The sequence below is a fragment of the Gallinula chloropus genome (genome assembly GCF_964237585.1).
Source record: "Gallinula chloropus genome assembly, chromosome: 5".
Classification (NCBI taxonomy): Eukaryota; Metazoa; Chordata; class Aves; order Gruiformes; family Rallidae; genus Gallinula; species Gallinula chloropus.
Window position 1 is genome coordinate 64,156,303 of NC_140090.1, and position 11,120 is coordinate 64,167,422.

The 11,120-nt window shown below is 42.3% G+C and overlaps 1 protein-coding gene across 1 annotated transcript; it reads right to left on the reverse strand.

The window, feature by feature from the left end:
- Window positions 1–9,465: 9,465 nt before the first annotated feature.
- On the reverse strand, window positions 9,466–10,838 carry LOC311192624 (D(1)-like dopamine receptor; the record flags this gene model as incomplete). The annotated part of the gene is given in 4 exon segments (XM_084265149.1): window positions 9,466–9,537; window positions 9,541–9,552; window positions 9,556–9,614; window positions 9,617–10,838. Coding segments are annotated over 4 exon segments (1,365 nt in total).
- Window positions 10,839–11,120: the final 282 nt, after the last annotated feature.

Sequence of the window (11,120 nt, forward strand, 5' to 3'; positions counted from 1 at the left end):
TTGTATTTTCCATTGTAACATGTATCAGTAGACTGGTTAGAGGTACTATAGGACTGAAATAGACTCTGTTCCTGCAGCAATATGGCATGAACAGTTTTTCTTTTCCTATAACATGTGATATCTTCACCAAGATTCTAGAGGCTTTTCTGCCTCTAGAATCCTATAGCCTAAGTCAGAATATAATGCTAATGAGGAAAAATGCCTGTTTCATTAAAGGCACGCTATAGCTGAGGTTAACAGACAGTGACAAACACTTTCTGAATGGAAATGTATGATTTTTGTAAGAAATGTAGAAATATTGGTGTCAATACTCAGTGGTGTTAAAACACATTAAAAATTTCCCCTGTGCTGATGTTTTGCCCTCAAGTTTACTTTTTTATTTTTATTTTTTGTTCTATGTAGATTTTATTCATCTTCTGTCAGTGTTTTTCCCAGGCATTACTCTTTTGACTACTGCAGGGAAAGAAGGCATGTTGTAGCAACACCAGGGGAGGAAAAAAGTATTTAGAAGCATATGGCTTGAGGTATTGTTTGAACTCAGCTTGTGCACCCCAAAATTACACATATCAGCTTTACAAAGCAAGACATGCTAAGCAACTGAAGCTCAACAAGACATTTGTAATTCAAATATTTTGCCTGTCCAACTTACCTGTCTATGAAAGTTAGGCTTACATTCACAAAAGGGATTATTCAGAAGTAGGATAAAATGTTTCTATTAAAAAAGGTAATGAACAGTCAGATTCTCAGCTATTGTGCATTATCTTGAAGCAAAAGTGATGGTAGTAGTGGGCACAGTGACCTGTGCATCAGATAAAATCAGTTTATTTGACTTGTCAGGTATCAGCATAGCACAAAAGCCATTATGCTTCATCTCTATTCCCATGTTGCTGGGCTGGCCCCAGGTGTGCTAAGGTGGCACCTCTGAGGATCATCATAGCAGCTTTTTACCCCACGTCATGGAAATAGCTTCCACTTCAAACGTCTTAAAGCTACTTTGTTTCTTCAGTAGTGTAAGTGAAGCAGCCCAGTGAAAACCTAGCCCCTTTCTTGAAAGAAGCCTGAGGTAAACTGTTGTGTTCCAAAACCACCCTGTTGTTCTCAGTAATAATTGTTCCATATGTTATGCTTTCTTGTGCCTTGGATATGCACATTTTATGATGTCATTTAGGCACCTATCTTGAGAGCTAGCTGTCTTAATACCTGTTAAAATCTAGCCTTTAAAACTTCTTGAAAAGCATCACTGGTGCAGAACTTCTACTGCGGCTTCATCAATAAAAATTGCCTTTGTTTTCAAGATTTGTTTTGCCCATGTTCTCCTAGGATTAAAATGCTGTTAGGCTAGAAGTCTAGGTGGCCAGACTGACCTCATGGTCAGTGCTAAAGTGTTAAGACAAGACAGGGTGCCTAACACTATGCAACTGGAAAAGAGAAGTGGGAAAGTAAATAAAAGCAGTAGTTGCCACTATTACCTTTTAAACTATGAAAGAAGTTTTCATATGTCATAACATCACACTGGAGGAACACCTGCATAATGTGGCTTTCGTTGCTGATGCCACTTACCTAATTATTTGGTTTCTGAAGAAATCTCCTCTTCCAAGCGTCTTCCCAGAATCTGTGAAGAAGAGAGAGGGACAGCCCTAGCGTGATGCAGCAAAGGAGGGTGCAGGCACAGCATGCTGATTCCCTGCAACACAGTCAACCAGATGGCTGCTGCAGCAGGACTAGACCATACAAAAAGTAATACACCCACTGCACCATGTGAAAGGACACAAGCAGAGCGCCTCAAAGATGTCTTGTTCATGTGGAACAGCCACTGTCCCCCAGAAACAGCACCCTGTGAAAAGGACAGGGTTTTGAGAATATGAGCAAATCTTCCCCTGCCCAGAGGTCCACCTAGCAGAGTGGAGTTTCTTTTGACCATTGTTGTGGGTGTGGTGAGAGTGACTCTAGCAGAGGGATTTCTGGTTTATGATGGGGCAGATGTTTTCTTCTAAGCTCTTGAAGAGCTCCAGTCTGAAAGCTGGCAGCCAACCAAGAAGGTATCAGTCTAGTGCTACTGTAATTCATGGACTGGAAGCATTAGTACTACAGGATAAGCATCCTTAGAGTGAAAATTATGGTTATTAATTTATTGTCACAATGTAGTTTGGCAGCACTAGTGTTCTGCTATAGTCAAAAACATAAGAGGCAAAATGTCTAATTAGCAGTTTGCCGTCTTGAAGCTCAGCTCTGTTATATATTTCACTCCCTCTTAACAAATGTGCACCAAGAATGTTTGCCATGATGCTGCCGCTAACTACATTACAGATGTAGGCATTGGTAAGCACTCTCTGATCTGTGTTATTTTATGCATTCATTTATTTAAACTACTTTAGAAAATGTATAGTTCTTATCACTTTGGTTTATATCTTTTATTTCCTTAAATCTTAGATGTCTTCTTAGACTTTCCAGACTGGACATCAAACAAAAGAGCAAACCCAGCTCTGTGTGCATAGTAAACTTCTCAAGTTTTTACTATGATCTCTGATTCATCTTTCACAGAACCACAAAATACCTTAAGGTTGGAAGGGACCCCAAAGAATCATTGAGTCCAACTCTCTGCTTCTAGCAAAAAAAGCAATTAGTTTGTGCAATAGATCATGTTATCTCCTGTCCATTTCTAACCTGCATCACTGGGGTTTTTTTTCCCCTTCAGCTAGTCACAGTCTAGAGAGCTTTCCCTCTCATCTTCACCTGGTCCAATAAATCACTTGACACATTTGACTGTTTGATCTACACCTCCATTGACTGTAGCAGAACAGCAACTTGCTCATTTGTGTTTTATCTTTGACACAAAAGTCATCATGGGATTTGAGCCCATGATATAGTGTATATAAATCCCATTCAGCCAGTTCAGATTTAAATATGAAGACAGTAAAATGAAGTGATGTGTTGTCACTGAGAGTGGGTGCAAAGATGAATTGAATTAGTTAAAAATATATTAAAATGTTGAGCTGTAGAAAACTATGAAGATGATCTTTAAAGAAAAAGGGGAACCTAGCAACGGTTTCTCCAAATTTTACAAATGAAAATGTCTTCTTGTTACCTAAGCTAAAATAAAACTGTCTCTAGATGAAGTTCTGCTCCTCTAGTTGAGGAAAATAAACCTACACTTTCCCCAGCATCTTCAATCACTTCATGCTATGCATATGTAGAGATCATACATGTCAATTCTTCATTTACTGCTGTCGGTGGTACTGCTATCTTGGACATTGGTGAGGGACAAAAAGCCTGGATCAGAATTACCAGAAGGTTTTTATGAAGCCAAATATGTTAGGAAAATTCATTACACTAACATCCTTGCCTTTCTTTGGTGTAAATACAATTAGGGTGTTAAGAGAACTAGAAATCTGAGGAGTAGCCCATGACCAGAGGTTGTATCCTGCTGTATGTCCCTTTGCAGTAGGAAAGGGAAGATGATTCAGGAAAGTGAGTTAATTTTATTTATCTCATTGTTATAATTTAAGAATTATGTGGTGGGAGTCTGTATCCATGGTGATGAAACCACTTAAGTACATCACTGTCCAGGGGGACTGGACTGATAGTACTTAACATCCAGAGAGCTGCTTTAACACACACACCCCCCGGGTGAGGAAAAACCCGGTTTATGAAGAACAGAGAATTTTTCACAAATAGATTTTAATGGAGAAATGCTCATGTGATTGAAAAATAGTTAATATGGTATGTGTTGGTGCATCATCTGAAATCTAACACAAGAGACATGATTTTGGCAAAAGCAAAACAACAGATGCATATGGCAACTGAGTTTTGTAAGATTCCTGTTTTTTCTACGTAGGTCAGCTGTTTCTCACTGAAGTTAAAGTTCTACTGAAATGTTAGGGCATCAGCTTGGTATCAGGGGGATAAGAAAAAAATCTATACAGTTGAGATTGGATCTTGATTTCCTTTATCAAGATAGCCAGATCTTTCCACTGAATTCAGCATTTGTTAAAGTTACAGCTAACTATCTACTTGTGTATAAGTTAATATTTTTACCTTTATGATAGCAACTATATGTAATAGTTGCTAAATATAAATAATTAATTTTCCATTTGTCCTTACATTTGGACTGACTTTTATAAGGACAGACACAATATTGTTTACTCTGCATTCAAATCAGCAAAACAAATTACAACAATTTAGCAATAAATAAAGGGAGAAGACTAACCTTGGAAAAAATATTATCTCCTTTGATGTCTTGGAAAGATATTTTGCAATATATAAAGGCTAAAATAACTTCAACAGCCTTTTATTAAGTGCTCTTACTGAAAACATCCAAGTGGAAGAATCCAAAAGCTGACAGAAATACAAAGCTGAATGTTTATATGTCTGTATTGCTTTTTGCCTTGAGAAATGGCTGCTTAGACTCTGGACAGTGAAATAACTTGTCATTATAGTGGTGCTTTTCTTTTGATTTTCTTTTTTTTCCTTCTTGGTTTAGTATTCAAGGGCAGAGTGGCGGGTTGTGGGAAGGAGGGGAAGTGGTGGAGGTGGAAACCCTTTCTGAAATGTCTGCATGTCTGTGTGATGCTAGCAGAGGAGAAAGAGAATGGGGAAGGGCGTAGATTGTCACTGCAGATTGGATGTATGGGTTGAGCTCTAACCCAAGGAGAGGGGTAGACTGTGAGGAAATCTAACCTTTTTAGGTTTTGTTTAGTACGATTTGTAAATGGGGAGTTTCTCTGAAAGTGTCTTTTTCTGTTGTCAGGGTTTGAACTGCAGAATTGTCCCAAGGCTTTATGTTATCTCATGCAAAGTGACACGTGCTTTTCCAGTCCCTTCCTGCTCTGGTACGAAGATGCTCAGAGGCAGTGCTGTAGCTGTAACAAGTTTCTTAAAGTCAACGGTAATCTCTGAAAATCTGTGTGTAATGCGAAGTAAAGCCCTACATAATTAAGGTTAACAGGCAAACAGATAAGCAATAAACAAAAGAGCACAAAAATTTTATCAAGGGTGCATGTGTGTTGTAGTTAATCTTAAAAAATATTGCTTAGAAAGCAAAATGAAACTTTGCATCAACAGAGTGTTCTTTGCTGTTCTACTGATGTGTCCTGCTAACAAATGTACTGCAGGTAACTGGTGGTACTGCACTTGATCTTAGAACCAACACCCTGATGGATGGTTACAGAAATATCACATGTATAAAGAAATATCTCTGCTGTCACCTCTGCCACCCAGGGGTATGGGAACCAGCCTTGTACTTTCACGGAAAAGTTCTTGTCCTCCCCATACTGTATCTCCAGCTCCAGAGAGCTCTGTCTGGGTGCTTACATTTCCTTTTCCTTGAAGAACGCTTTCTGCACTTTAGCCTAGGTTTCTAAGAAGGTGTGTGCATGTGCATCCACATATCTGTCCCCGTTTACCCTCACAATTCACTTTTAAACACAATGAACAATTTCAGACTAATCTGACAGCAGGGTAAAGCTCTCACCTGGATAAGCATCTCTACAGCCACCCAAGAAGCCTACTGCCTACAGTGAGAAGGGTTGCGGTGTCAGCTCAGCTACCTAAGCTTTTAATTTACCACAAGATGTTGGTGTTTATTTCAATTGAACAAGAAATGAGAGCTCTCAGAGGTGCAGCTGCTGAGGGCTTTGTAGACTGACAGAGGAAAAGGAAGTGCAAATTATGTGCCTGAACAGAGAAGGCATTTCGTATACACAGTGTGAAGTCCTGCTTTGCTGTACTGGAATGTGTTTTGATTGGGATGTTTAGACATTGGCTAGTAAGAGTATTTAGATAAGGTATCTCTGAGCTTGGACTGTTTTGACACCAAGGCAATTTAAAAGGTTTTCTTTATGTCACTGTGACATTAATGGTATTGTAAATGTGGAACTGCTGGGCATGCAAGTGAACTGCTTTTAGTCAGTAAAATACCTTATACGTATCATGGTGAATACAGAAAGTAGTATGCAGATCTGATGATCTGAATTACAAAAAGTGTGTCTGAGGAATAGCTGTAGATATCCCGAAAATAATACCCTTGTCATTCATGATTCATTCTATCCTGACAAGCCAAAAAAGCTGTGATCTAGAAATGGATAACAAAATACTGCCAAGGTTTTGCTTTAGAAGGTGTTTCTTTTGAGTGATTGCAGTGGTGTAAGTAGAAAAAAACTTTGTCTCTTAGTTTCTGTTGAAATAAGCTTTTGGCTTCTGGTAATAATTTTAATGTATAATTTTAATGTAATGTTTTATCTCATCAGACTTGAGCCCAACAATGCTAATTGAATCTCGTGTAATCTAACACAGCAGCTTGCCCTGTTATGAGAAAAAGGTCAATTAGAAATCACAGTGAATCACTGGAAAAAATTATTGGGAAAATAAGTCTTACTCATTTACTATTCAGAGAACTGTGTGGTCTGTAATATGCTTAACATTTGGGAGCCTTCCTAGCCTAGGAAAATAAAAATACATACACTATCAATATTTATGTGTATTAAATCAGCAACAGCAGATGATGTAGTCTGAAGAGCTATGTGGTGTAGCTTTCATATGAACTATCTTCAGTAATATTCCACTTAAAATGAGTATAAACAGTTTCCAATACGCCATTTCTGAAATTTATTGCAGTACATGGCCTTACAGCTGTAACCTACTGTAGCGTGTATCAACTGCATATCGGTAATGACCATTATCAATTAGTTACACACAATTAATTTCAGCACAACTTACAAAAAGCGATTTTAAATTGTCCCTTAAAAAAACTCCAGTAAAGACCTTTTTTATTTTTTTCTCTCTTCAGGTAAATATCCATTTGTTCTCAGATACAATCTGTCCTATTAATGAACTTTATTTAAACTGCAGCCACAGGCACTGATACAAAGAGCTTTTTCTATTCTTAACATATGTACAGTTTCTTAAATCAAAGCTACCGCGTGCTTCTGATTATTCTTAAGACAAAATGTTATTCAAATATATTCATTGCTTAATCTCTGCCACCCACTCTGTCATACACTAAGCTTTCATCACTCCATGTATTAAGTCCAGACTACTTCCTGGGCGAGACAGCTTCTGTAGGCAGGGCAAACCTTGTGGGAAGGTAAACCTTCCCCTTCCATTAATTAACAGCTTTTATCGCTAATGATGAGACTGTACATGCACTCCAAAAAACCCAAAACTCCTGTGCAACATAATTTCATGTGTGGCCTTGACTGCCAGAAGACTGCCCACGAGAAGGAAAATGTGTGTGGGCAGGGAGAGTTAACTCTCTGCAGGATGGAGCCAACTGAAGCTCTTGTAACAGAAACAGAGGCAGAGAGGAGTCACACTTCAGGATAGTGTCTTGTCAGTATCCCACCAGGATGGCTTCTAGTGTTGATGGGGTGAGATGAGAAGTCTCTTACAGCTCTAGGACATCATTTCAAGACTTTTGAGGAGATAAGAAGCTGACACTCCTATGATGTGCGTTTCTGGTTTATGGAAGAAGGAAGCAATGTAGCAAGGAAAATCCTTTCACAAATGGATTGACCCTTTAGCATCTGAATCCACATAGAGTTCATGTATGATCACCTAGAAAATGATCGAAGGGAATCAGAACAAAACCCACAGATCTTGTATCTCTTTCAAGGAAATAGTAGGTTTATTTGAGTTGCTCTCCACGTGAAGCACTAGGCATGCTGAAGTGTAGTTCTTACATGCTAAGAAACACGGGTAATCACTAAGAAGAGAAACACACCAGTGGGTTCTAAAGGTTCTTACCTGTATGCTCTTTTACTTTCAAGACAATAATTAAGGATCATTGCATGCAAAATCAAATAAAATTCAAGCATCTTAAGCTCATTTCTTAAGGTGTCATGTTGTCATAGTGAAGCAGGACTAAGAAGGAATTTGAGAGATTATTACACCATGCTGTTGCCCCGAGACAGGTTTAACACTGCCAGTGTCATTTGACAGATGTTTAGCAATGTCATCTTAAAGATTTTTACTGAGAGAGATGTCATAACCTTTCTAGACAATCTACTTCAGTGCTTAATTATCCTTATTCTTAGGAAGTTTTTTTCAAGTCCTGCCTTAGTCTTTCTTACTTTTAAGCCCATTACCTCCTGTCCTGCTAGTCCTGACCATGAAAAACAGATGACAGTCACATCCTACTATCCATCAAGAACACATTTCTGGAAAGAGTAGAGCAGCAAAAGCAATTTTTTCCTGTAAGAATTAACGTGATGGGGGAAAATGCGTGCAGGGACTGAAGAACAACACATAGTTTAAATTCACAGGAGCAGGATCAATAGGAGGATAGTCTAGCTTCTCAGCAGCTGGCTTTTCAGCATGGATCGCTGTTCTGAAAGACATCAACTGTGCCATCTGTAAGACTGAAAGCCCAAGAAAACTCTTGCACTGTAAACATCCTTGATGTCTCTTTCTGGACAGTTGCATGTTCATCACCTTCCTTGGGTGAATCAAGGTGAATCAACTCAATCACGAGCAGAACACAGTGTTAAATGGTCAGCAGCAGAACTCCTAAGTGGTGGACAGAGAAGGGGAGGAGATCGAGGTGCCACTTTACCTTAATGTCTGCTGGGTCTTTTTACACATGCAGAAATGATTGTCAAATTCTCTCAGTATTTTCTCTCCCACAAACTTGTTTTCTCGCTTGTTTTCTTGCTGCCTGAACTCGAAGGAGAAAGAATTGCAGCTGCCTCACCTGATAGCAGTTCAGATCACTCTGGAGTTGTAGTGTTAGTTCTAAAGCACCATCCTATTGTAGCTTCAGGCCAATACAATACTACGTCTTCTAATGTTTGAGGATGAGGAAGATCCTAATTCAGTATCATTAAGCCTGAATACCAAAGTTTGGCGCCTGAAACTGTTTGGGGTCCTACATAAAAGCAACTTAATTTTCCAGGGTTTTGAGCAGTATTTTGACTCAACATAAGATAGTCCTGTTTTAAAAGAGCAACTTCTATTTAGGAGCCTAAGCACAGATTCGCACATACAAATTCAGACAGGTAGTTTTGAAATAAACCCAGAAGTAAAATCAAGCACAAACCTTTGACCTGAACTGTGCACATGTATTATGTCAAAACATAGCCGGGGGGTAGGGACGATCATTAACAGTGAAGCTACATCTAAGATTATTAACTTGTCTATGTAAGATTATGTTGTACAGTCTCAAAGTATGAGTTATTTTTATTTTGATCTAATTATCTCACTATTCATAAATATCACAAGTTTGATTGAAGTATGGGGATGAGGCATGGGAAATGTGTACTGACTGTACAGGGTGGCTGTAGGAAGAGGTTAGTATGTGGCTACTATATGCCTTTGAGGTGGACTTCATACAGACATCAGCCCTCTGGGATAAGCACAGCAGGTCCCCATCCCTCTGGGGTCAGGCTGTGCTGGGGCACAGGTGTATCTCACATGCAGGCAGAATGAGTGCTCCCTGTGGGATGGCTGTGTATGTGAGCAGTGCACAATTGCTTATTCCTCTGAAGCAGGGTGATGGAGTCCCTCACATCTACCAAGCCCTGTATAGGGGCTAATAGTTTCCAGCTATAGCTCTGCCTCTCAATCAAATTGCAAAATGGCTGTCATCTGATGACTTAGGGTCTGCTGCCAGGGCCAGCCTATGTCTGAGAAGTCACAGGCCTCTTCTCCATAGATGTCTCCTCACTGCTGTCCTCTCCCTGAAGGCTTACAGCATGGGGTACGGGCTGCACCCAGGCAGTGACTGCAGTGGGGGGTACTAACAATGAGGCAGCTCCTTCCTTCTGGCAGGTGGTGTCATGGTGATATGAAACCAGCTCATTGCTGAAGTTGACCCTTTCTACAGTAGATCTGGGTGTGACACAGCAGAAGCTCCGGCAGCCCAGTAAGTTGCTGAAAGCCCGCCTGAAGTCTGCGTTGAAGGCGTAGATCACTGGATTCACTGAGGAGTTGGCCCAGCCAAACCACACAAAGATGTTGAAGGTGGTTTGGTCAACACAAGGTGACTGTCCTTCATGGTCATTCTCTAGCTCAGGCTGGCAGAAAGGCAGCAGGCAGTTGAGCAGGAAGAAGGGCAGCCAACAGCAAACAAAGACTCCCATTATGATAGAGAGGGTTTGCAGCACCTTGGTCTCCTTGCGCAGGGAACTCCTCAAAGAGGAGGTGGGCTCCTTGCCATGTGCAGGCCACTGCCCCCCTGCCCGCTCAAGGGTGGAGATGCGACGGATCTGGGCCTGGGCAATGCGGTAAATCCTGGTATAGGTGATGATCATGATGGCCACAGGGATGTAGAAGCTGATAAGGGAGGAAGTGATGGCATACGTGCGATTCAGGCTGACATCACAGCGAGGTGTCCCAGGCAGCCAGGAGCCTGGATATCTCATGTCCTTGGCTTTATGCCAGTGTAGCTGCACCGGAATGAAGGAGATGAGGATGGAGAGGGACCACGCCACAGCTATCATGGCACAGGCAAGGCGCTGCGTCATCCTACGCTCATAGCGGAAGGGGCTGGCGATGGCCCAATACCGGTCCAGGCTGATGATGCAGAGGTGGAGGATTGAGGCAGTGGAGCACATGATGTCGAAGGCCACCCAGGTGTCACAAAAGCGGCTGCCGAAGAGCCAGGAGCCACCAGCCACCTCGGTGACCGCCTTCCAGGGCATCACCAGGAGGGCAACGCAGAGGTCTGAGACAGCCAGCGACAGCACAAACCAGTTGGTGACCTTGGCTCGCAGGTGGCGGAAGCGCAGGACAGCCAGGCACACAAGCGCATTGCCCACCAGCGTGCTCAGCACCAGGGCCCCCAGCAAGCACCCTGTGAGGACCCGCAGCGCCTGCGGGCCGCCCCCCGCCGCCGCGCTCCCCATCAGCGGAGCTTCCCCGACCTCCGGAGCTCCGCCCGCGAGGCAGCGCCAACCTCGCTCCTCCGATCGCTCCCGCCGGCGGGACGCCCCCCGAGGAGGCGGCGGCAGCCCTGGCAGCCGGCGCCGTCAAGGGCTGGGAGGGCGGCCGCCCGCGAGGGCATCTCTGTCGCCGCTCCCGCCGCCTGCCTCAGTTTCCCCCGCGGCGGCGGGCGACAGAGCGGGCTGCCTCGGGGCTACTCACCGCAGCGGCTGCTTGGGGCCGCCCGCCTTTCGCCTCGCCGCGGC